This window comes from Oryx dammah, unplaced genomic scaffold, assembly GCF_014754425.2.
Source record: "Oryx dammah isolate SB20612 unplaced genomic scaffold, SCBI_Odam_1.1 HiC_scaffold_1, whole genome shotgun sequence".
Classification (NCBI taxonomy): Eukaryota; Metazoa; Chordata; class Mammalia; order Artiodactyla; family Bovidae; genus Oryx; species Oryx dammah.
This window is the reverse complement of record NW_024070185.1, coordinates 76500454-76526414: the sequence shown is the minus strand read 5'-3', so window position 1 is coordinate 76526414 and position 25961 is coordinate 76500454. Positions and strand designations below refer to the sequence as shown.

The 25961-nt window shown below is 39.4% G+C and overlaps 1 protein-coding gene across 6 annotated transcripts in view; it reads right to left on the bottom strand.

The window, feature by feature from the left end:
• Positions 1–25961, bottom strand: part of NTRK2 (neurotrophic receptor tyrosine kinase 2) — a 396903-nt gene that overhangs the window by 338199 nt on the left and 32743 nt on the right. For all 6 annotated transcript variants that reach the window (XM_040244768.1, XM_040244728.1, XM_040244738.1 and 3 more), the window contains exons 2-5: positions 22055–22129; positions 21871–21942; positions 15489–15557; positions 12182–12336 (exon numbers count right to left, since the gene is read on the bottom strand). In XM_040244768.1, the coding sequence (XP_040100702.1) occupies positions 12182–12336; positions 15489–15557; positions 21871–21942; positions 22055–22129 (371 nt within the window). The remainder of the gene's footprint in view (positions 1–12181; positions 12337–15488; positions 15558–21870; positions 21943–22054; positions 22130–25961) is intronic.

Here is a 25961-nt window from a genome sequence, read left to right as displayed (position 1 = left end):
AGTAAGCATCTGACTCACGTTAATTCTACAGCATTAATATGCTGGCCAAAGACTCAATAATGGAAAAAACAATCTGTACTTGAAATATCACTTGAGGTTTAATTAGCACAATAAAAATGAATTGGGAAGCATGAATAGCCAAGGCAGGATAAACCATTTGCCAGGCACTACTTCCTGGCTTAATAAGATTTGAAATCAGCACAAGTACAGAGCAAAGCTCAGCAATGCCTCCAAGAGCTTCCAGCACTTCGGTAATAGGATCCTGATTTAAGTTTCAGGGCTGTCTTCCTTTACACTCTGAGAAACCTCACTAGAGATAAGAAATGACTAGCTGCCTGGACATACAGACACCTCTGAGGCCAGGAAGAGCCCAGTAAAGGAGGCAGCTCATCAATGTATTGGTTAAGGCCCTGGACAGACAGATGTCAGTTAGAATCAAACTCACTCATTAGCTGTTTATTTGTAATACTTGGTAAGCTTTCATTTCTTCATCTAGAAATAGGGATACTGATGACATCTACTTTCTAGAGCTTTTAGGATGGCTAATAAGATACTATGGAAAATATTCGAGATAATGTCTAGTGCATATAAAGCCCTTAAAAAGTATTAGCTATTACTGTTATTACTGGAGAGGTGGCAAGAATACACAGGAAAACTATACAAAAAAGATCTTCACTACCCAGATAATCACGATGGTGTGATCACTCACCTAGAGCCAGACATCCTGGAATGTGAAGTCAAGTGGGCCTTAGGAAGCATCACTACGAACAAAGCTAGTGGAGGTGATGGGATTCCAGTTGACCTATTTCAAATCCTGAAAGGTGATGCTGTGAAAGTGCTGCACTCAATATGCCAGCAAATTTGGAAAACTCAGCAGTGGTCACAGGACTGGAAAAGGTCAATTTTCATTCCAATCCCAAAGAAAGGCAATGCCAAAGAATGCTCAAACTACAACACAATTGCACTCTTCTCACACACTGGCAAAATATTACTCAAAATTCTCCAAGTGAGGCTTCAACAGTACGTGAACCATGAACTTTCAGATGTTCAAGCTGGATTTAAAAAAGGCAGAGGAACAAGAGATCAAATTGCCAACATCTGTTGGATCATTGAAAAAGCAAGAGAGTTCCAGAAAAACATCTGCTTCTGCTTTATTGACTATGCCAAAGCCTTTGACTGTGTGGATCACAACTAACTGGAAAATTCTGAAAGAGATGAGAATACCAGACCACCTGACCTGCCTTCTGAGAAATCTGTATGCAGGTCAAGAAGCAACAGTTACAACTGGACATGGAACAAAAGAATGGTTCCAAATAAGGAAAAGAATACATCAAGGCTGTATACTGTCACCCTGCTTATTTAACTTATATGCAGAGTACATCATGAGAAATGCTGGACAGGATGAAACACAAGCTGGAATTAAGATTGCCAGGAGAAATATCAATAAACTCAGATATGCAGATGACACCACCCTTGAGTGGCTTGCCATTCCCTTCTCCAGTGGACCACATTCTATCAGAACTTTCCACCATGACCCATGGTGAAGAAAGTGAAGAACTAAAGAGTCTCTTGATGCAAGTGAAAGAGGAGAGTGAAAGAGTTGGCTTAAAACTCAGCATTCTGAAAACTCAGATCATGGCATCTGGTCCCATCACTTCAAAGCAAATAGATGTGGAAATAATGGAAACAATGAGAGATTACCTTTTGGGGCTCCAAAATCACTGCAGATGGTGATTGCAGCCATGAAATTAAAAGTCACTTGCTCCTTGGAAGGAAACTTATCTAATCTAGACATCTTATTAAAAAGTACAGACATTACTTTGCCAACAAAGGTCCATCTAGTCAAAGGTATGGTTTTTCAGTAGTCATGTATGAATGTGAGAGTTGGACTATAAAGAAAGCTGAGCACCAAAGAATCGATGCTTTTGAACTGTGGTGTTGAAGAAGACTCATGAGAGTCCCTTGGACTGCAAAGAGATCCAACCAGTCCATCGTAAAGGAAATCAGTCCTGAATATTCATTGGAAAGGCTGATGTTGAAGCTGAAATACTTTGGCCACCTGATGCAAAGAATTGATTCATTTGAAAAGGCCCTGATTCTGGGAAAGATTGAAGGCAGGAGGAGAAGGGGACGACAGAGGATGAGATGGTTGGATGGTATCACTGACTCAATGGACATGAGTTTTGGTAAACTCCAGGAGTTGATGATGGACAAGGAGGCCTGGCATGCTGCAGTCCATGGGGTCGCAAAGAGTCGGACACGACTGAGCGGCTGAACTGAACTGATTTACTGTTATTGGGCTTCCACAAAGACTCAGTGGATAAGGAACCTGTCTGTAATGTGGAAAACAGATGTGGATTTGATCCCTGGGTCGGGAAGATCCCCAGGAGGAGAAAATGGCAATCCACTCCAGTATTTTCCAGAAAAATCCCATGAACAGAGGAGCCTGGGCTATAGTCCAAAGAGTCACAGAATCAGACAGGACTGAGCGACTAAGCAAGCAAGCAAGATTACTGTTATTACCAACATTAATATGAATATTTAGCTTTAATTGGTACATTTGAATTTAAACATGTGCATATATTACATTTTGTCAAATTTCTTCAAATAAAAATAAGAAAGCCATAGTATGATATCACAAAGAAATGAAATGTACTCAAACAATCATGGGAACTATAAGATCAATGGAAGTTAAATGTTTCTTTTAGAGTAGGATTTCTTAGCTTTTAATATGTTAATGTGCATAGTGAACATCAGATTTATAGAATTTTCCATAGCTTTTTATTTCTTTAATTGTGGATTTTTTTTTTCATACACAGAGCATCTCAAGGACTTAGGAGTTGCACAGAATGTAGGGTGGGAAAAGTTTGGTGAGCCAGTTGATGACTCAAGCTCCTGTCAGGTTTAAGAATAAATAGTTGTACAAGTAAAACTCCAAGACCCATGTCTAAACCCTTGCTACTCAAAGTATAGTGTATGGAACAAGGTGTTTGTTAGAAGGTAGACTCTCAGACCCCAACTCATACCTGCTGGAAAAAGAAGCAGTTTTTTTGGGGGGAGCTGCATTGCATGGCAGGCAGGATTTAAGTTTCCTGACCAGGGATTAGACTCATGCCCCCTGTAATGGAAGCATGGAGTCCTCACCCCTGGACCACCAGGGAAGTCCCAAGAAGCAATTTTTTTTTTTTTTAAACAAGAACTGCTGATGATTCACATGCACGTTAAAGCAGCTTGGGAAGCACAGATCTAAAGAAAGTCAGCCTTTTCACTGGATAGATGATGATTTGCTGCTGAGGTCTGCTGGCTGGTATGCCCTTTCCAGCCATATCCAGGTCAATAGCCATCGACACTGCTTCATATACTGGTGCACAGTTATTGCAAATTGATAATATTGACTAGATCACTAATTCAAAGTACGTGCATTCTCAATTCCTAATAATTGAGGAAAGCTAACTTCTAAACTTTTTGAAATATCAACTCAACTTTGCAATAAATGAGATGGGTCAAGTTTGGGTTTTAATTTCAATATCCATCTGCAGGTCTGGATTATGTTCTTTTCCACCTCATTTTAGTGAGCCTGAGCTCTGTTCATTTCTTATTAGATCATCACTCCATGGGTATACAAATATTCAAGTAAATTATGATTTTTCCCTGCTTTCTGTCTTCTCTCCACTCACTTTCTATCTTCTTGGCATATCTTCCTATTTTTGTGTCCCCTAAACATATATATTTCACTGCCAGGAATGAAGCCAAAATGAGCCTGACCTATTTAGAAGTGGCTGCTTTACACCTGGTTGCAAAAATGACAGAAAATTAGCAAAGTGACTTTCCAAGCTCAAATGGGAAGCTGTGCTTCTAGGCTTGTGTGAGCTGTCATGACAGTGACAGCAACCACAAAACTTCTAAAAACAAAAATCTGAACAGCTGCTGACAGCTTAGAAAAAACAGCTTTATTTGCCTTCTAAGAAGATAAAGAAAAGCAACGGTCCACAGTGTGGCTTGCTGTATTTTAGTGGATAAAAACCAGTCTCTAATAAAAGGAAGCAAAGCAGTAAACTAGACTTTGTAAGTGTTTTTCAGAAAAAAAAAATCAATCTAGCTAAGATTCTAGGGAAATAAAGTTGTTTACCAATCTAAATTATACATGGAGTATTTCATCTTCTGTGAATGCTAACAAAGCTGAATTACTATCAGTCTGTTTTCCTGGTTTAAAACAAAAAAAGGAGTATATACATATATGCTAAAGAAATATGCATACTATAAATTATAGTGGAAACAAAAGTAAACAAAAAATAAATCATTAACATCAGTTTACCGCAAGGAAACAGGCCTCTCTTCCTGGACATCTGTGACCCAACCTTTCACAACATAGATAATATTTTGTTGATGTACCATAAGGAGGCTCTACACTAAAAGTCCAAAGGTTGGTAAAGTGGAAAATTGAAATTGCCATTATAAATAATGAAAAAATCAAAGGCAAACCTAATTTCAACCCATGGGACTATTAAGGGTATCTTGTATAATAACTGCACAGACATTCAACCCTGAACTGGAATTATCAGCTTTTATTCACTATGGTTATTTAACATATATGCAGAGTACATCATGCGAAATACCAGGCTAGATGAAGCACAAGCTGGAATCAAGATTGCCAGGAGAAATATCAATAGCCTCAGATATGCAAATGACACCATCCTTATGGCATAAAGTGAAGAGGAACTAAAAAGCCTATTGATGAAGGTGAAAGAGGAGAGTGAAAAAGCTGGCTGAAAACTCAACATGCAAAAAATGAAGATCATGGCATCCAGTCTATCACTTCATGGCAAATAGGTGGGAAAAAATGAAAACAGTGACAGACTTTACTTTCTTGGGCTCCAAAATCACTGCAGACAGTGACTGCGGCCTTGAAATTACAAGATGCTTGCTCCTTGGAAGAAAAGTTATGACCAACCTAGACAGCATATTAAAAAGCAGAGATATTACATTGCCGACAAAGGTCTATATAGTCAAAGCTATGGTTTTTCCAGTAGTCATGTATGGATGTGAAAGATGAACCATAAAGAAGGCTGAGCACCAAAGAATTGATGCTCTTGAACTGTAATATTGAAGAAGACTCTTGAGAGTCCCTTGGACTGCAAGGAGATCAAACCAGTCAATCCTAAAGGAAACCAGTCCAGAATATTCATTGGAAGGACTGATGCTGAAGCTGGAGCTCCAATACTTTGGTCACCTGATGCAAAGAGCTGACTCATTAGAAAAGACCCTGATGCTGGGAAAGATTGAAGACAGGAGGAGAAGGGGACAACAGAGGATGAGATGGTTGGATGGCATCACTGACTCGATGGACATGAGTTTAAACAAGCTCCAGGAGTTGGTGATGGACAGGGAGGCCTGGTATACTGCAGTCCATGTGGTCACAAAGTGTCGGACACGACTGAGCAAGTGAACAACAATTCACTGTGGAGCCAGCATGTTCTATGGTAACTAGTTACCAGTAAAATAGATTGAGGGATTTGACCCAAAAGAACACTGCCTTTTAAATACATCTGTTGCCTGCTCAGAACCAAGCATTTCATCCACTATTAACACCTCCTAAAGACACTCATTTCCAGAGATTTAAATCATAATTACAGTACAAAAAAGATTAAAGTATAAAGTACTTTATTTTGTAATAATTACATCCAGCCACGGGAAAAGACCAAAAGGTCTGGACTGCAAAACTAATCACTAAAGATCAACCAAATGCATAGGAACTAAGTACAAGAATTTAGAATATATAGTGTTATAAATAATGCCATTGAAAACCACTAAAAGAAGTAGCAAGAACACTTCTATGTGGAGTCATAAATCAGCACAGTCTGGAAAAAGAGCCATTCTTCACTAGCACTTGTGTGATTCAGTTTCTGTCTTCAGAACTACTGCTCATAGTACCCCCTTTTGTCTGATTAATGTGGAAATTTTACATGAATATGTTTTGTTGCCTTGTAATTAATAGTTTTCCTAAGGTTAAAAGGGACTTGGTGGAGAAACAGACCACAACATGTTTCACAGCATGAATAAATTTACAGTAATTCACGGCAGGAGGGGCTGTTAGAAAAATATTGTGAGACATTTCAACTGTGCTGTGAATGGGAACGGGAACTGTGCGGTTCAACTTCCCAGCCTTGCCTACTGAGCTCACTCAATCACTAAGGGCAGAGGAGAAAGAAGAAAGGATATTCTTTTAAAATGCAAAAATGACAAACATTTCAATGGGAACTGCAAAGTGTTAAAATATGGAATGATTTGGCTGGAGAAATATAAATGTTTAACTCATCTCTACTTCACTGACATATCTGGAACATTATATAAAATATCTAGTCAAATCTGATCATTAATATAATGTGGTTCATGCATTTATTAATTGAACAATTAATCAAACATTAATCAAGTGACTGTTATGTTCAAGGGATACATCAGGCACCATGGAGGATGTGTTTTTGCTTATTAAATGGAGTGAGTTTGGGGACTTACTTGGTGGTCCAGTGGTTGAGAGTGTGCCTGCCAAAGCAGGGACACAGGTCCAATCCCTGGTCCTGGAACTAAGGTCCCGCATGCTGCAGGGCAACTAAGCCCATTCACGGCTAAGCCAGAGTTTTAGGGCCCGTGAACCACAGCTAATGAAGTCCATGCACCTAGAGCTTGTGCATTGCAACAAAAGAAGCTACCGCATTGAGAAGCCCATGAACTGCAATGCAGAGTAGCCCTCGCTGGCAACAACTACAGAAAAAGCCCTCATGCAGCAACAAGGACCCAGCACAACCAAAAATAAATTAATAAGTAATTGTTAAAATGTAGAGAATCTGTTCATCATATAATGCTTACACAGTTCAGTTCAGTTCAGTCATTCAGTCGTGTCTGACTTTTTGCAACCCTATGAACTACAGCAAGCAAGGCCTCCCTGTCCATCACCAACTCCCTGAGCTTGCCCAAACTCATGTCCATTGAGTTGGTGATGCCATTCAACCATCTCATCCTCTGTCATCCCCTTCTCCTCCTGCCCTCAATCTTTCCCAGCATCAGGGTCTTTTCCAGTGCGTCAGCTCTTCGCATCAGGTGGCCAAAGTATTGGAGTTTCAGCTTCAACATGTCTTTCCAATGAACACCCAGGACCGATCTCTTTTAGGATGGACTGTTTGGATCTCTTTGCAGTCCAAGGGACTCTCAAGAGTCTTCTCCAACACCACAGTTCAAAAGCATCAATTCTTCAGTGCTCAGCTTTCTTTATAGTCCGACTCTCACATCCATACATGACTACTGGAAAAACCATAGGCTTGACTAGATGGACCTTTGTTGACAAAGTAGTATCTCTGTTTTTTAATATGCTGTCTAGGTTGGTCATAACTTTCCTTCCAAGGAGCAAGCATCTTTTAATTTCATGGCTGCAATCACCATCTGCAGTGATTTTGGAGCCCAGAAAAATACAGTCAGCCACTGTTTCCACTGTTTCCCCATCTATTTCCCACGAAGTGATGGGACCAGCTGCCATGATCTTAGTTTTCTGAATGTTGAGCTTTAAGCCAACTTTTTCACTCTCCTCAATGCTTACACAAAGCAATACTAAAAGGGGAAGTTTTTAAAGAAAGCCCACCTTACAAAAAAATTAAATCCCAATAGCTCTTTTTTATTGAAATTAAAGTATTACCAGTTGCAAACCAAATGCAATGGCCATAGTTACTGGCAAATTGTTGGATTTACAGTGATGAAATACATAAGCCCATACTTCTGTGAGTTACTCTTAGAGTTAGCTAACAAGATTCATAGAAAAAAAAAATGGCAATAAGATAAACTCCATCAATCCGTGACTTAAACACAATAGATATATAGTTATGTTTTAAAAGTTTGCTGAGGGTGAGACCTAAAAGATAAGCCAACTGACCATTAATCCATGTTTTAAATAAGACTTGAAGACTTGAGGATATTATCCAACTTATCCAACATGGAATTTAAGAGACGGAATTTAAATCGAACAATCTAGAATAATTTGATGCTCAATCTAACTTCTCCTAAAGAACCAAAGTTGGGAAACTGTTGTGAGGAAAATTAATACGTGACAAAGCCCCAGACTTCAGTCTCTCCCTCTCATCTCAAATCTCTAGAAATTACATCGATTTTTTAAAAAAAATACACAACCATATTGGAAAATAAGAAGCCATTGTATTGCTGTATAAAAACTATGAGAAACTGCTGAACAAAAGAAAGTAGGAAAATGAAATTAAAGAAAAACAGCACAGTTCCAAATAGACACAAGTATGTACGGCAACAAAACAGGGAGGCTGGTGTGCTGACCTGAGATTGGCGGTGGACTGTAGGCACAATGGAGCCTCCTCTCCACCAAGCCATGGGGATATTGGTTAAGAAAACAAGTAGGAGTGACAAGAGGAATAAGCTTTCCTCATCCCACCTTGACCCTCCCACCTCAGGCACACCATCCAACCATTGCTGCAGCCGCCCCCAGGTAGAAGCAATTAGTATGGGAAGTTTACAAGAGAAAATCAGTCATGCTAGGCATTGAGGATACCCTAGAGATAAGATGAAACACTATATGGAAAAGGGTGTTTCAATCATTAAAAAAAAATAAATAAAGCATCACTAGAGACTTCAGAAATTAAAAATTGATTGGCAGAAGGAAAAATTCAGTAGCTGGAGAAATAGCTGAAGGGCAAAGTAGTGAGTAAACAGGCCCCCATTATGCACCACAAAAAACCGGCAGATGGAAAGTATTATAGAAAGAGTGAGAGGTATGGAGAGAGGAGCCAGAGTGTAAATAACCATCTAAATAAATTAGAAAATTCTTCCAGGACTGAAGATGTGAATACTCACACTGAAAAAGTACACTGAATGTCAAACAAAATAAAATTTTAAACACACACACACATGCCTAGTTACACTGTAGTTAACACTTAAGAATAACATGGATAAGGAGAAAATCCTAGAAGATTCTAGAGAAAAAAGAAAAGCATGGGCTACCTATCAAGAAAGAAGAATCAGGCTGGCCTTGGGCTTCTCATCAGCAATACTGAACACAGAGAAAACATGGTGATACCTGCAAAGATCTGAGGAAGTTATCTTGAGTCTAGAATTTTACACTCAGTCAATTCCAATGAGAAGAAAAAACACAGGCTGATTTTCCACTGGGCAAGAACATGAAGATTTTATTTTTTTTTTAATTTATCTGAAAGAAATATTAGAAGATACACTCCAGCAAAAAGAAAAACCACTCCAAGAGGAAGTAGTGGAACAAATTCCAGGACATACAAAGAAATAGTAAATCCTCAAAAACATCAAGTAACAATCTAAAAATAAAATCTCACATAATAACAGTCTGAGAGAAGGGAGGTGAAAGTACAGGGAAGTAAAAGTATCTTTTCTCATCTTGTTGGGTATTCTTTCTGGATACTTACAGAAAATATGTTTAAGTATGTGATAAATATTTTGATAATTTTAAAGTAAGTGATAAATATTTTGACCTTATATAATTTATACAGAAACAATTTATAACTTTCAAACAATTAAGAAAAATAAAACAATGACCAGTATCAGTGGAAGAAAAAGGAAGGAAAGGGAATAATCTTATAGAAAAATAGGTAAGATATAAGTAGGCAATTCAATGAAGAATAATTGCAATGTCCAAAAAACAGAAGATGCTCAATAGCAATCAGGAAAATGCAAACTAAAAAGTAATGACATAACATTTTTTTAGAGATACAAAAAAAAAGAAGCTTGCTATAAGGTACACTTTGCTAGGGTGGCTATAAATTGGTACAATCACTTTTCAATGTACAAACCATATTAACCAAAAATTCTGTTTCCTACTATGTACTCTAGAAAAGCCTTTGCATCTCTATGTATGTAGAAAGATTATGTATAAGGATACTTGTTGAAATACTTTTGTAATAAAATGGGAAATACCCATCAATATGGAAAATTTAACATAATCAAGATATATTCTACCATAAATAGCACACAAGGATTAAAAAGATATGATAGATCTATGGTTACTGATCTGAATGATCACAAACAAGCAAAAGACAAGTTTAATATGTAAATGTAGGAAATTATTTTTGCAAAAATTTGTATTAATAGTATTTGTGCAATTATAAGAAAAAAATCTTTGGAAAGAAAGTAAAAATCAGCAGAGAAAGAACATAACAGCTTAAGAACACATACAAAAAAGTCTATCAGTTCATATTTTCTAATGTTGCTTTATGAAAAGCATTGTTGACAATGAAATTAATTTTGAATATTACCATAAAAGTAATCATTCAGTCTTAATCGATCAACCAAACACACACCCTCTGGCAGTAGATTCAAGGCCTCACTCTTGTACACAGAGTTCATTGACTAATTTGTAGGAAACAAATTCAAAAATATTAAAAATTGACAAATTGGTCAGGAAACATTAGAACCAGTTCACTCCTATCCCTCCCCTACCCCAATCACAATGATCTATCAACAGCACATTAGGTGGCTGTATTACAGGAATGTTCTCAAGACAATATGGTCAAAAGTTAAAAAAAAAAAAAAGAATTGGTTTCAGGCAAGGGCAAAGCAGACGTCTATTAAGAGTCTTTTGTGAAATCAGAGCAGAAGTCAGATGCTTTCCCTTTTGCCCTCTCAGTGGTTACTGAAACAGTGAGGCCACAATAGTCATGGGGACTTGGGAGCTAGCCAAGTGGCCAGGTGACTCAACATTCAATTTCTTGTCCCTCTAGGCGATTTCTCTCGGTGGTACAAATTTATACCAGAATAGAGAACAGTTATCAGGAAAAGATAGATATTAAAAGCTTTTTTTTTTAAGTACTGGCTAATAAAGAAAGTTGAGAGAAGTTGACAAGGGACAAAGCTTTATTCCCCATTGTGAAATCAAAGGGCCCTCGTTACAACAAAAATCTGGGGAAAGGTAACTGCTGTCTTCTAAGACTCCTCGGGGGAAGAAACAAATGGTTATCACTCCTTTATTACATTTTCATTAAAAATGAGCAGCAGTTATATTTTCCTTAAATAAAAATTGACTCCAAACAATAGACTCCTCTGAAAATGAAGACTTGAAAGTTTATGGTTAATACACAGATTCCTCTCGGACGAGAACCAGGTGCTACAGGACAGTCTGCTGTGTCACCAGCCACTGGGCCAGAAGATCACATCTAACTGTAAACTGATTAACTGGTTGACTGATTAAAATTTCAACAGAGGAATAATATGCATATGTGGGTACTGCAGAGGTATGTTCCAAGAGCCCTCAGCAGTAAAATCCTAGCCAGAACCCTTGGATTTTCCTTTCTTGTAAACACACTGGCACTCACAGAGCTATAATTTTATGATATGGTGCCCTTTTAAATTCTGGAAGTACAAATGCTGGGGAGAGAAATGAGGGGCAAGACTAAAGAAGACTGTAAACCCAGACATGGGAGATAGCATGTTTAAGGGCACATTTGTGGCACCCCACCGAGAGACACTGACATCTGGCAGCAAGGCAAGTTTAAGGGAATGTTCTGTATTGAATCACATGTTCTCATGCTGCCAGGACATATTATCCCCCGGGATCCTTCCTCTACATCAGCAGTACCCAACACTTTTGGTACCAGGGGTCACTCTCATGGAAGACAATTTTTCCACAGAGTGAGGTCGTGGGGAGGGGGGTTCTGGCAGTAATGCCAGAGTGATGGGGAGCAATGGGGAGGAGCAGATGGGGAACTGACCACTCACCCACTGCCCACCTCCTGCTGTGCAGTCTGGTTTCTAATTGTGCGGTCCACAGTCCCAAGTGTCAGGGACCCCTGCTCTACATAGCCTGGGTGCCAACCAAATACATATGGCTAGTGAAGTACCACACTCTCAGCAGATACTTTTTGGATGGATGGATGGATGGATAGAAAAATGAACAAAGAAACAAAGGAACAACAGTGTACACTTTTTCTGCATGCTTAAAATCATCCACTGAGCATTAATATTCTACTTGCAAAGAATGCTCAGCAAAGTTGCTCTCAGCTACTGCACACAAAAGTAGCCCAACCCAGTAGAGACATTCATAGCATATATACAAAATTTGGGTAATGGTAACCTTCACAGCCTCTCTATCACACAATGGCAATTAGATAATTAATAGCAAATAGAACTCATTGATTTAAAAGTATATTACCACAATGGGGTATCTGCAGGTTTGCCAGTGAAATATTCTTGCTGTTTTCATCCAGACAGTACAAATCTTGAGTTTCTGGACTAGGTTTAGTCTCCTGAAGAGTCTTGATCCACATAATGTCACAGGAGCACATAAATGGGTTGCCCACCAGGATCCTACATGGAACAAAAATGAAATCCAATCAGCCTTCTCTTTCTCAGTTTTAGCTATAGAAGTGTTTAACAAAGCACTAATAACATTATGAATTCCTTCCAGCTGGCAATCTGTGGAAGACACACCCATCTTTATAGTATAACTACTTATTATTCACTCATTAATTGAATACTGATCTTCTGCTATGTGTAAACACCCCCATAGAGGCCAAAGGATGCAAAGTGATGTAAGACCTTTCAGACCCATAGGGAAACAAGATAGGAACAGAAATAACCATAATGTAGTACGGAAAACAATGTCTCATAAGATGGAGAAAAATAAGATGCCATGACAAATTTATCAGAGTTATTACACTGTTATGAAGATCTTAAGGGAAAAAGCCAATGTTGAGTTTTCAGGAACATCAACATACTGACTTCTAAGCAGGCTAGAGATTCAAGTGTTACCACTTAATAAGTTCAAACTTCAGTGGAGGACAGAGAAGTTTTATCTGAATTAAAAATGATATTATGAATACAAGACAAAAGTGTGAGTGCCAGGAGGGTATACTCCCAGCTTTCCAAATAACACGATCACAGTCCAGTTTGACTGGTACAAGAGAGTCAAATTGGAGTGAATGTGACTGATGGAACCTGGAAGGAAGCTCTCAGACATCTCTCTCTCTCTCTCTCATACACACACACAGAAAAACACACAGACACACACACACACACGCGTGCACACATCCCAAGTTCAGGCTTTCTGAGAGCAAGGGCAACTGAGCTACAGGCTGAGCTACTTAGCCCCTTGTCAGAGGGTGTTCACAGAGAAAGCCACCATTCAGCCATGCTGCCTTGGACTCCTGTGGCCTGTGATTGGTAAAGGAGGAAGTAGTCAAGAGGAAAATAAAAACCACAAGAAAAAAATCTTTAAATGCTTTTTTATAATACTCAGTGGCCTATTTAAGATGACTTCCATTTATGGAAATGAGCCTTTAAATGAGGCCATTTAAAATCATTATGTAGGCTCTGCCTGGCATTAACCACAACACTTGAGATTTCCTTGAGGACAGGACCTGGGCTTTGCAACATCATTTACTCCTGTGGTTTTCTGGTTGGATTCTAAGAATCTCAGGGAATCCCTGGAGACTTTTCCAGGAGTTTCTTTGGGGAAAATGTGGTCAAGGCATACTCATTTAATTTGTGTTGGCTTGACAGCCTCCAAATATCCCTCTAACACCAAAATAAGAGTTGACACTACTAGGTATGGAATATGCAGTTGAAATCCACAGTGTTTAAACCCCAACTAAGTTGTTTCCTGGTGTTCTGAATCAATGAAAAACTAAGAAGGAATAAAGAAGCAAAGGGATCTTCAATTATAAACACACCAGAGTTCATCCGACCATACAGCACCTTTCACACACTGAGCAGACTTCTTTTGCAGTGATGGTTAGAGCAGGTTAGACTTAATCTGTTTAGGCTTCTACCTCTTCCACTGGATAGCAGAGTCCTGGAATGCACAAACCTTTCTCCTTATATCCCCATGGCCTAATGTCATGTTAGTTTGACTTGTAACAGGCACACAGTTAACATTTGTTGAGTGACTTGATCAAATGCTACAGGGAGAATATTGAGACATGTGAAAATGAAACCAGAATCCAATTTTTAACCCATCACGAAAAGTCTGTGCAGCGATGCTCAAAATTTTTATACTGAGTAGCTGACTCTACTTCACATATCTTCCTTAAGTTTTGTATGCCCAGCCCTAAGTTAGAAACCTAACTCAAATGGCTCAGATAGTAAAGAATCCACCTGCAATGCAGGAGTCCCAAGATAAATCCCTCAGTTGGGAAGATCCCCTGGAAAAGGGAACGGCAATCCACTAAAGTATTCTTGCCTGGAGAATTCCAGAGACAGAGGAGCCTGGTGAGCTATAGTCCATGGGTTCATAAAGAGTTGGACACAACTGAGCATGTATGCACAGGTTTCATTGCCAAAACTGGCCAACAGAAGCCTCAGTTAATCCTAAACTAAACTCTTGGTGGGTTAGAAAACCAGTGTAGCCACTTTCTGGATTATGTTTATTCCAAAAGAGTTGCCACCATGTAACTCTCATTATTACCTAACTCATTAACTTGGTATTGCTCTACTAGTGGCATCTTTAATCTGCACAATTTCTTTGTGTATAGAGGTGGACCCTACATCCCAGGCCACATATAGGTTAAGAAAAAGTTATTGCCTAGTGTTCAAAGACCTGGTCCACCTTTGCTCATTTCTGACACACACATCCTGTGCCTTAGAGTTCTTTGGGTAGGAATGTCAACAGTTTATATTTGCTTCACAGTGACAGCACAAGAATTAAGAGGACTTCCCTGGTGGTCCAGTGGCTAAGACTCTGAGCTTCCAATGCCCTGGTTCAATCCCTCATCAGGCAACTACATCTCACATGCCCGAACTAAAAGATCCCAACTAAAAGAACTGGCAAAGCCAAATAAATAAATGAATAAGAATTCAGCACACTGGGAAATGCTGGCTATCAAAGATCAATAAATTTCAATGTTTTTCCTATCGTTTTACAACAAAAGGGATTTAGGCATGAGGATAAATCCTGAATGCAGTGACCGAAACTGTAGGAAATCTCACAAAGGAAGGTGGGTAGGGAGAGGGTTGTCTCTACTCCAGTGTTCATTAAGGGCCAGTGGGCTCTGTCATTTGGAGCATAAGCCAACAGTGCCTGCTGGTTTTGCCCACTGGTATTAATATTTCCTCCTTGAATGCATTTGCTCTCCATTAGGGACTGGACAGAACAAAAACCAAACCAATGCTATGAGATGTGTAGCCATATATTTCACACAAAACCCTTGTCTTTACCTCTCCTTTAGAAAACAAGTCCTTAAAAAAAAAAGAAAAAGAAAACAAGTCCTTTATGTAAAAACAACATTTAAGCTCATCATAAATGATACATTACTATTGAGATTTCTATTTTTTTTACTGCTGAATCATACTCTAGTGAAGGAATAAAAAAAAAATAGCCCACAATTAAGAAATCATTTTTCAACTCATTTTCAAATTTTGATATAAAAATAGATCTGCAGCATCGCTTATTTTTAAAAATACTTAATTACACTTCTCTTTGAAATTATTTTCCGCAAATGCCATACAAAATTATTACTTACAGCTCAGACAAGTCAAGGTGACGAAAATGTTTCCTAGACAAAATCGTCAGTTTATTTCGGGTAAAATTGCTGAAAGGAATCAAAAACATTAAATGTGAATTACAAGTGAACATTTCTGGAATAAAGTATTTAGAATTTTTTTTCAAAACATAATTTTATTTGATCATGGTTCCTGCCTTACTTTCTTTCACCTTGAGTGATAGCTTAGTTTTTCCTGCCTCTGCTATAATTCTTGCTTGAAAGTGAGGTTGAGGTGGGGGGTTTATAATTTTCATAATGTCTATTTTAAATCTCTTTGTTACCCAGAAGTTTCTTTTCCATATTCTGAAACCAACTTATATACCTTCTAGAGATATTGGACCTTCTGAACAATTAATAGGATTAAACTAAATTAAATTAAAAGCAAAACTCACTAGATGAAAAGATACTTCAAAAATAAAGAGCATCATGAATATTTTGAAATATTAACATGATACACAACATTTTGAATATTAACTGAATTTAATACATCCTAATCGAAGAGTATGTCAAGGCTGTATATTGTCACCCTGCTTATTTAACTTCTATGCAGAGTACATCATGAGAAATGCTGGGCTGGAAGAAACAAAAGCTGGAATCAAGATTGCTGGGAGAAATATTAATAACCACAGATATGCAGATGACACCACCCTTATGGCAGAAAGTGAAGAGGAGCTAAAAAGCCTCTTGATGAAAGTGAAAGAGGAGAGTGAAAAAGTTGGCTTAAAGCTCTTGCATTCAGAAAACGAAGATCATGGCGCACCTGGTCCCATCACTTCACGGGAAGGTGGGGAAACAGTGGAAACAGTGTCAGACTTTATTTTTTTGGGCTCCAAAATCACTGCAGATGGTGACTGTAGCCATGAAATTAAAAGACGCTTACTCCTTGGAAGAAAAGTTATGACCAACCTAGATAGCATATGAAAAGCAGAGACATTACTTTGTCAACAAAGGTCCGTCTAGTCAAGGCTATGGTTTTTCCTGTGGTCATGTATGGATGTGAGAGTTGGACTGTGGAGAAAGCTGAGTGCCAAAGAATTGATGCTTTTGAACTGTGGTGTTGGAGAAGACTCTTGAGAGTCCCTTGGACTGCAAGGAGATCCAACCAGTCCATTCTGAAGAGATCAACCCTGGGGTTTCTTTGGAAGGAATGATGCTAAAGCTGAAACTCCAATACTTTGGCAACCTCATGGGAAGAGTTGACTCATTGGAAAAGACTCTGATGCTGGGAGGGATTGGGGGCAGGAGGAGAAGGGGACGACAGAGGATGAGATGGCTGGATGGCATAACTGACTCAATGGACGTGAGTTTGAGTGAACTCCAGGAGATGGTGATGGACAGGGAGGCCTGGCGTGCTGCGATTCACGGGGTTGCAAAGAGTCGGACACGACTGAGCGACTGAAATGAACTGAACTGAACTGAATCGAAAAGATAATCCTATTGATTAACTCTATGTGCTTGCTTCTAAATGCCTTCCAAATAACCAAACAATTTCATGAGAACAATAAAAACAAAATACCAGATAAACAAAGAATATCTCAGATTTTGTCCAGAACAAATAGTCTGGCAACATATCATTTGAAGATTTGGACCATCTAGACAATGAAAATATGTCCTATTTGTGACTAAAAATACTAACAAATTTACTGACATGTTTCAAATATATATTAATAGTTTCATTTAATGAAACAGGAGCTTTAGTTTCCAGTGTTCAGTGTCATGAGACCTTGAGCTGGGTAATTCAAAGTGTTAATACTGGCAGCTGACTCCTGTGAATTTGTTTACTGGTCGAATTTATTTTAAAAGAGTGCAATGCTTGGACCTCTAGACATGTGTTTAAATAAGTAACATGAATGTAAAACAAATATTAGCTTTTACAAAACAGCTGAGCCTTCAACAATTTGCGATGAGCCTTTCAGTGTATGATTCCAGTTTAGCAAAGTGAGCACTGGGCTGAGAGTCAGGTAAATATGGGAGAGCTAAGGGGAGAGCAATCTTGGCTGCACTGAGGCTAGTGTGTTGTGTTCATCCCACAAAATCACAGGTCAGGGTCTCCTGGTATGTCTGGCCAGTTTCCTCCAGAGAGAAGTTAAGGACCTGGAGGAGCTAATATATGAACTAACACTAGTCAGTGGATGGATAAAGAAAATGCTACTTTGGCAGCTCATAATTCAAGAAGGCACATGGCCACTTCCAGCTTAATTCTGTACTGAGATTTCCTCTCATTCAAACTTCACTCACACCAAGATGCCCTCTTTCTTCTATGCTGGCATCTCTTCTCTTCACACTGAGTGTAAAGTGCTCACCCACATGAAAAAATAATCCAGAGGAAAGTTGTAAAATGTGCCCACATAAATCTTTTCTTTTGGAATGTGAATTACGAATGGGTTTCACTAGAGTATAATACATTGACAAGTTACTCTGTGTGTCTTCTCCACAGCCTGTGAGGCACACATGTTTTCATCTTCATCACAAATCCCCATTCTTCTGAAGGAAAAAAAAAAAAAAAAAAACCCTTATTTTCCTCCCAAGAAGAGTGAGGAATGAGGACGCAAAGAAAGAGGACATACTCATTGTCACAGTTCCAGTTCAGCTAGCAAGCCAGCACAGGGGCAGCTGCCCTGTCGAGCTGCTAGCAGCACAGCCCAGAGCCAGGAACAAGATGAGTTTTATGAACCATACTTATTATTGGGCCCAAAAGCCAAAAGGGAGGAGGAGGGGAGGAAAAAAAAATCAACAATCCTCTTACTGTTTGATTATAGAACTTTTGCAAAGGAGCTAATTAGCACCTCTGCAACGCCCCTGGAAAACACAAATACTGGTTTTTCTCACAGTTTTCTGAGTTCTCGGGGACTGCTGGAATTAAAGGCACCTAGAAATAAACTCAGGGATCAGTCCTAGGGGGCTCTGGACAGTCAGCGTGGGGTACTAATAAGCACAGTGTAGGAGAGAAATGATGAAAGGAACAGACAGGACCCAACTGAATGTCCCTAAAGCCCAAAGTGGGACAGATGCTCTTGTGAATATTCTTATTTTGTTGGGAAAACTCAGAGAGATAATCAGTATATCCCAGGGCAGAGAGAAATAGTCTTTCATACATAGATCTTTATCAGCTCCCTCACAGTCATGGTGCTGAGAGTCAGCTAAGGATGCTGCTCAGGAAATCAAGGAGAACACACCAGCGCCCCGAGTTCTCAGCTGTAGGAAGAGGTTGAGACCTAGGTCTCGAAAGGCAGACACCCGAATGAATCCCTTCCTCCCCGCCACTTCCTAAAGCCAACTGCTGAAATGAATTTCTGTTTTGGCCATTAGAAGCCTCTTTTGTCCTGTGATATCTGAAGCTTACTGACACTCTGACTTCTGTCTGAACATCAGCCTGACTTCGTGCTGTCTTACCATTTGACAATCACCACAAATATCAGTAATGTTTGTAGTTTGATCAATAATTCAGTTCAGCTCAGTCACTCAGTCGTGTCCAACTCTTGTGACCCCATGAATAGCAGCACGCCAGGCCTCTCTGTCCATCACCAACTCCCGGAGTTCACTCAGACTCACGTCCATCGAGTCGGTGATGCCATCCAGCCATCTCATCCTCTGTCGTCCCCTTCTCCTCCTGCCCCCAATCCCTCCCAGCATCAGAGTCTTTTCCAATGAGTCAACTCTTCGCATGAGGTGGCCAAAGTACTGGAGTTTCAGCTTTAGCATCATTCCTTCCAAAGAAATCCCAGGGTTGATCTCCTTTAGAATGGACTGGTTGGATCTCCTTGCAGGCCAAGGGACTCTCAAGAGTCTTCTCCAACACCACAGTTCAAAAGCATCAATTCTTCGGCACTCAGCTTTCTTCACAGTCCAACTCTCACATCCATACATGACCACTGAAAAAACCATAGCCTTGACTAGACGGACCTTTGTTGACAAAGTAATGTCTCTGCTTTTGAATATGCTATCTAGGTTGGTCATAACTTTTCTTCCAAGGAGTAAGCATCTTTTAATTTCATGGCTCCAGTAACCATCTGCAGTGATTTTGGAGCCCCCAAAAATAAAGTATGACACTGTTTCCACTGTTTCCCCATCTATTTCCCATGAAGTGATGGGACCACATGCCATGATCTTCGTTTTCTGAATGCTGAGCTTTAAGCCAACTTTTTCACTCTCCTCTTTCACTTTCATCGAGAGGCTTTTTAGTTCCTCTTCACTTCCTGCCATAAGGGTGGTATCATCTGCATATCTGAGGTTATTGATGTTTCTCCCAGCAATCTTGATTCCAGCTTGTGTTTCTTCCAGTCCAGCATTTCTCACGATGTACTCTGCATATAAGTTAAATAAGCAGGGTGACAATATACAGCCTTGACGTACTCCTTTTCCTATTTGGAACCAGTCTGTTGTTCCATGTCCAGTTCTAACTGTTGCTTCCTGACCTACATACAGATTTCTCAAGAGGCAGGTCAGGTGGTCTGGTATTAATTAGACTTCCCAATTGTTGGCTGTTAAAAAACTATATTATGTCCATCTCCTTGGTCTCCTATTTTCAAATGACACCTCTTTGGGAGACTTGGACAAATAATTGACTTTACATAAGTATGTACAGCCCAGAGAATGCCATTAAAATTATTCTACCATGTATCAGCCTAAAAAAAATTACAAAAGATGGCTTTGGTTTTCATATAAATATCTTAGAACAAGGAAAGTAGGGAAAATAGAAGAGGCACAGTAGAGTCATAAATAAGGCTATTTGTAAAACCATAATTAACCATAGCCCACTATTTAGATCATAACGTCAGAAGAAGTGATGTAGTAAAATAGCCAGTAAAAATGCAGTCATTGAGTAATTCAGGTCTATAGTCAGCAGTAATGAAAATACCAGTACGTAACCACCAAGGTCATTAATTACACTTAAGTGATTGCATTAGAGCATTTCACCTTTTTCTTGTGTTCAACTTCTTCTCTCTTGTTTATGTTCTCAAGGTCTACATAAAGACAGCAGAATTTGTGCAGGCAAACCAACTATAGAGATGCTGCCAAAAAGCCTCTAAATGAAAGGTGTTAATAAAGTTCCTTGGAGTTTTATCACCTTTCTCCAAAAGTTTTGCATTTTAATTCTACAGACTTTATTTTCAAATTGATTTCATCATTAATGCCACCTATGAAATATGAAGCCCTTGCACTAGTTTGATGAAATTAAGGTTTTTCATAAGATCAACAAATCACCACGGAGTGTCCAGGCAATCTACTCAAAGAGAATGATCTCTATTATAGACTGGTCTGAATAACAGTCAGGAAACTGTTCTACCCAAGACAAAGAAAGAGGACAAATGTTACAAGGGATGATTCTCTCATTATATGCAAAACACATTTTATTTTCTGTATTCTTACTAAAAGAACATAGCCAAGATGAGCCCTGCATCAAAATTCTGCCACTTTCCATCTAGAGACCCGATTTTATTAATACACTTATGAAATGGGAATCAGAAAGATCCTTCCTACCAACTGTTAGAAAAATCAAGTGAGATCAAGCAGGTAAGAATTCTGCAGGCAGACTATAGACTATGAAATACACAAGGTGTTGTTGCAGAGAACCTGCAAAGCACAAGAGACCCAGTGAATGCAGGCAACAGTCCTCCCACAGAAATTCCTACTGAAAACTTGGGGTGTGGGGGTTGACAATCAGAACTTGAGGGTGGGTAATACTCTGCTTCATGAAGAAACATCTTAGGAAGGCCACATCTTATTGACTAACTGCCATTGTCTAAGAGGATTTAACAGTAAACAACCTAAGTGCTCCCACTGTCTGTATTTCCATTTGACGTCAGTTGATATCACCCTGACTTCAGTGGAAGCCTTTGCTATTGTTACAATTGTCTGAACCTCTGGCATGTTTCATGATTGATTTTTCTCCACTTTTATCAATCACGGCAGATAGCTTTTGGAAAATGAAGGTTCAAAAGAGGACCTACTGTAGGAGAAAGTGCACGAGCAATTTTTAGTTCCCTGTGAAGGCCAAGGCCAAGTCAGTTTCTTTCAATTCCACTAGTTTGATGTCTTCCAGGGAACATGTCATGAGTCCAAGGAAAAGAATCGAGAGCGCTGTACAGGACATAGTTTTCACATCAGACTCCTTTCTGTTGGCCTATTGCTCCGTCCAAGATGGAAATGGCCCAGAAATTCATGAAAGGGAATAAGTAGGCTGTTCTAAGTACCCCTCTGAAGCTATTCAGAAATCAAAGCTAATGTTTCTAAGCTATTGTCGAAGCTATACTAACTTTTAAAAAGGAGATTTCTAGCTGGGAAAGGAGGAAAATAAACAGAGGGGGAAAACACTGAATAAATTGGGTCCTGGGAAGCAAAAGAATCAAGCTTTACTTACATGTGCTGTAAGTTGCTGTTTTTCAGGAATGCTTTATGAGCCACAGATTTTAATCCAGAATCCACAATGGTCCTAAGAAAGTACACAATGGCGTGAATGTTAGAACTAATGAACACCCGTCCCTCTGACTATTACAGAGCATAAAAAAGTTCTGACGTAAGGTATGCAAGTTCTGAGTACTCACAGGTTTTTCAGTCCCACATAAGCTTCAAGATCATCTTCGTTGATGATTTCTAATCTTTTCTGATTTGCAATGTAACTGCAAAAAAAGAAAAGAAAAACAGAGTGCAAACTCAAGACTCAATGCAGGCAATCCATAAAAATTAGGTAACCTCCATCCAACCTCACCAGACTGCTCAAGGTGATTCCTCCCCACCCACCTGGCCCCACCATTTATTTTAAATACAGCAAGGGGAGGAGTACTGAGTGTGATCAAGGAGAAACCATGGTTGAGCAGGTTTCATATTCAATGACAGGACCATCAGGTTTCTTATTAAATTTTTATCACTCTTTCAACTAACAAGTTCAGTTTGCCTCTCCACTCAAGGTATCCCCTGGATACAGAGGTGAAAATAACTTACAAATACATCCACTACCTCTCAAAAGCATTTCAATCTGTGACACCCACAGGGATGCTGGCATCACCACACACAGGACTAGTCACATCTGTCCTCACCTTCCAAGAGCAGCAGTCCCTCCTTCCTTTTACCTCCGGAAACACTGAAGCAGACTCCCCTCCCCCTTTCTCTCCCTTCATCCCTTCCTCCAAACCCTCTCTTTTCCTGGCCCAGGATCCACTCTTTCTGTTTTTGTCAGTAATGAAATGAAATTTTCCGTTCAGGAGCCACATTTCACAAACCCCACATTGCCCTCGTGTACTCTCTGTAGAGGGGCTTCCCACATGACGCTAGTGGTAAAGAACCTGCCTGCCAAAGCAGGAGACTTAAGAGTTGTGGTTTCATTCCCTGAGTTGGGAAGATTCCCCTGGAGGAGGGCATGGCAACCCACTCCAGTATTATTGCCTGGAGAGTCCCATGGACAAAGGAGCCTGGCGGGCTACAGTCCATAGGGTCACAAAGAGTCAGACACGACTGAAGCGACTTAGCACATATGCATGCAGGCACACGCTCACTCTCTGTAGAAATCTCTTCCCCATCTGCCAGTCCTTCAAATACAGGAGTAGACAGGTAATGCTGGTTGCACAGAGAGCTCCATCCCCCCCGGCTATGATGACTGGCTTAGAAATGTGCTGTAACCTTGACTGGACTAATGAGAAGCTTCCCTAAAATCAAAAGATTAATGCTGTGACAATGCCTTTCTCTTTCTCTGGGATCTTAGCTGAAAGATTACACAGGCTTGGGGATTCCATGAGAAATATTTCTAACACAGGGAAAGGTAATGTTCAAGAATGAAGTCAGCACACAGGAAGAAAGAGAGCTAAGAAATAAAAAGAGACAGAACTCTGAAAATGCCACTTAGAGCCTTTGGATCCACTTGTCCCTGAGGTTAGTTTTCACTAATGAAAGTTTGATCTGAAATTTCTGTCACTTGCAACTAGTAAAAGTCACTGGTAATATAAACACAAAGCTATCAAACCTATTACCATGGAATTACCCTGTGCTGAAGTTATCTGAGCATCTGTCTATTCACTTTTCTTAGATCATGACCTCTTTCTGAAGATAGCTGGATCCTGTTTTATAATTCTTAACATGCACCATAGGGCTTCCCTTTCAGATCAGTTGGTAAAGAATCTGCCTGCAATGCAGGAGACCCAGGTTCAATTCCTGGGTTGGGAAGATCCCCTGGAGAAGGAATTGGCAACCCACTCCAGTATTCTTGCCTGGAGAATCCTATGGACAGAGAAGCCTGGCAGGCTACCGCCCATGGGGTCTCAAGAGTTGGACACAACTTAGCAACTAAACCACCACCACAACATGCACCATAGCATCTAACAAAGCACCTCGTACAAAGTAGGTCTTCAAGGATGAAGGGTGGACAGACAGACGGATGGATAGAAGAATGAATGGGCAACACTTGGAGCTCCATAGACACTCCAGGAAGTTGTGTTAGAATGGATTTTTCTTTCTCTTTCAAAACATTTAAGATACATAGCATCCCAATTAAGACTTTGAAAACAAATATGTAACCCTACTGTTAACAACATTAATTAAAGGAGAAAAATAATAGCCAATGAGGGAAAAGATATAGCATCTATAGGTCCCTTCTGCTCAATCCAAAAGAAGGAAAAAAGATGTCAAAATACATGGTAACTATTGGGACACCCATTTTTAGAAGATAAATGTTAGAAATAAAATAAAACACCTATTTTTAGAAATCAAACTTTAGAAATAAAATAAAAAGGTTCTGAGAGAACCAAATCACACCAGAGAGAAATAATTTTTAAAGGACCCACATAAACTTTGTCTCCTGTTACATAAAAAAGCAACACTAGGCAAGGTCCAAGACAGGGGAGCATCTTCTACTCAAAGAGCTTGGCTCTCCCCAATCCCGGGAGCCTGGCACACAATAGACTTGCAGGAAGGATTCACTCCCTTCTTTGCTTCTACTTCACACAGAAAGAAACATTTTAAGACTCCACTCTAATTACCGAACAACAATTTTAACATTATGAGTTTTTATGAGACATTTCAAAAATTACCACACTTTAGATATTTTTTCCCCAAGATTTTCAATCCACTAACATTTTCCAGTAAAAACCATAGTAACCTCCGTCTTCTAAATCACTTCCCAATAAAAAACCACATTCCAGAGAGCCCTACATTTTAATACTTTTTTCATGCATTTGGCAGAAGAAAAGGACAAACAATGTAGGCAAGGTTTCCTTCAGGGTCACAACCAGGATTCCAGAGAACTTGTTCCCTCCTCACAGCTGAGCTAGCATGGTGGCTGTCACTGTTCTGAAATCCAATTCTTCAGCTCTCTCTGCCTGCCTCGTCACTGACTGCATCAGGGCTTGACACTCAGGAGGTATTTAATCAACGTCTGTGGCACAAAGCATTTATGTTTACCTTTTCCTTTAATTATTTATGCCCTTTATTTTATTATTTTATTTTCATCAGATTTCCAATTTATAAACTCGCCACTTGTATTCAACAAAATACAACGAACTAAACATAAAAACAAAAAGCACCGAAGAAAGAAAAGCCAGGGCCGAGATATCAGTGAAGCTAGGAACTGGGTTTAAAATGCATATTTTGTGTTAGTGAAAAAGTTCATTGGGGTTTGTCTATACAAGTTAATGGAAAAACCCAAATGAACTTTTTGGCCAACCCAATATTTGCTGGAAAAGGACCACAAGCTTAATTCTAAGCTTTCCAGTGACCAATGCCCAGGAAGAAAAGAAAAGGAAGATACATTTAGTCAATGGTAAATTCACAGTGATCATGAGATGAAAAATAAGTCAGATGTTAGGCAATACATAACTCTTTTTGAATCTAAGACAAGACAAGATTTTGCTGAAAAACATCAAAAAAAAAGTGAAATTATGAAAAGTGGTCACTGGAGAATATTCTTCCACTGTGGAGGCAGGAATGCCGGATAAAGAATGGATTTTCCTCCTGGTCAAAATGGAAAAAAAATCAACAGAAGAGCTGGATGCAAAAGTCAGCAAGTGCCTCTTTGGATGCCAAGAATTCCCTGTCGTAAGTTACCATCTGCACAGATGCCCACAACATAGCTGTAGGCCAGAAACTGCTCATGAAATCTACCCCTTAAGAAACATTTTTAAGGTACAATTAAGGAGGAATCATAGACTGGAAGCCAGTAAAGTTAATAACAAACATTTCACAGAGGGGAACACCAACGGTCCAGGAACATATGGAAAGCTGCTCACCCCTCAAGGAATCTGAAATGCAAACTAAATAACATGGACTTACCATTCCTTTCCTGCTAGCTGGACACAATGTTTAAAATCTGACTATATAAAGCATTTCTAAGGATCAGTTATTTCTCTCACATTTCTCGGAGGAGCATAAACTGACACAACCACTTTAAAGAGTAATTTGCCAGTATCCTAAAAAATCCTACGTCACACGCTTTATAGAGTCCAGCAATTCCATTCTAGGTTTTCA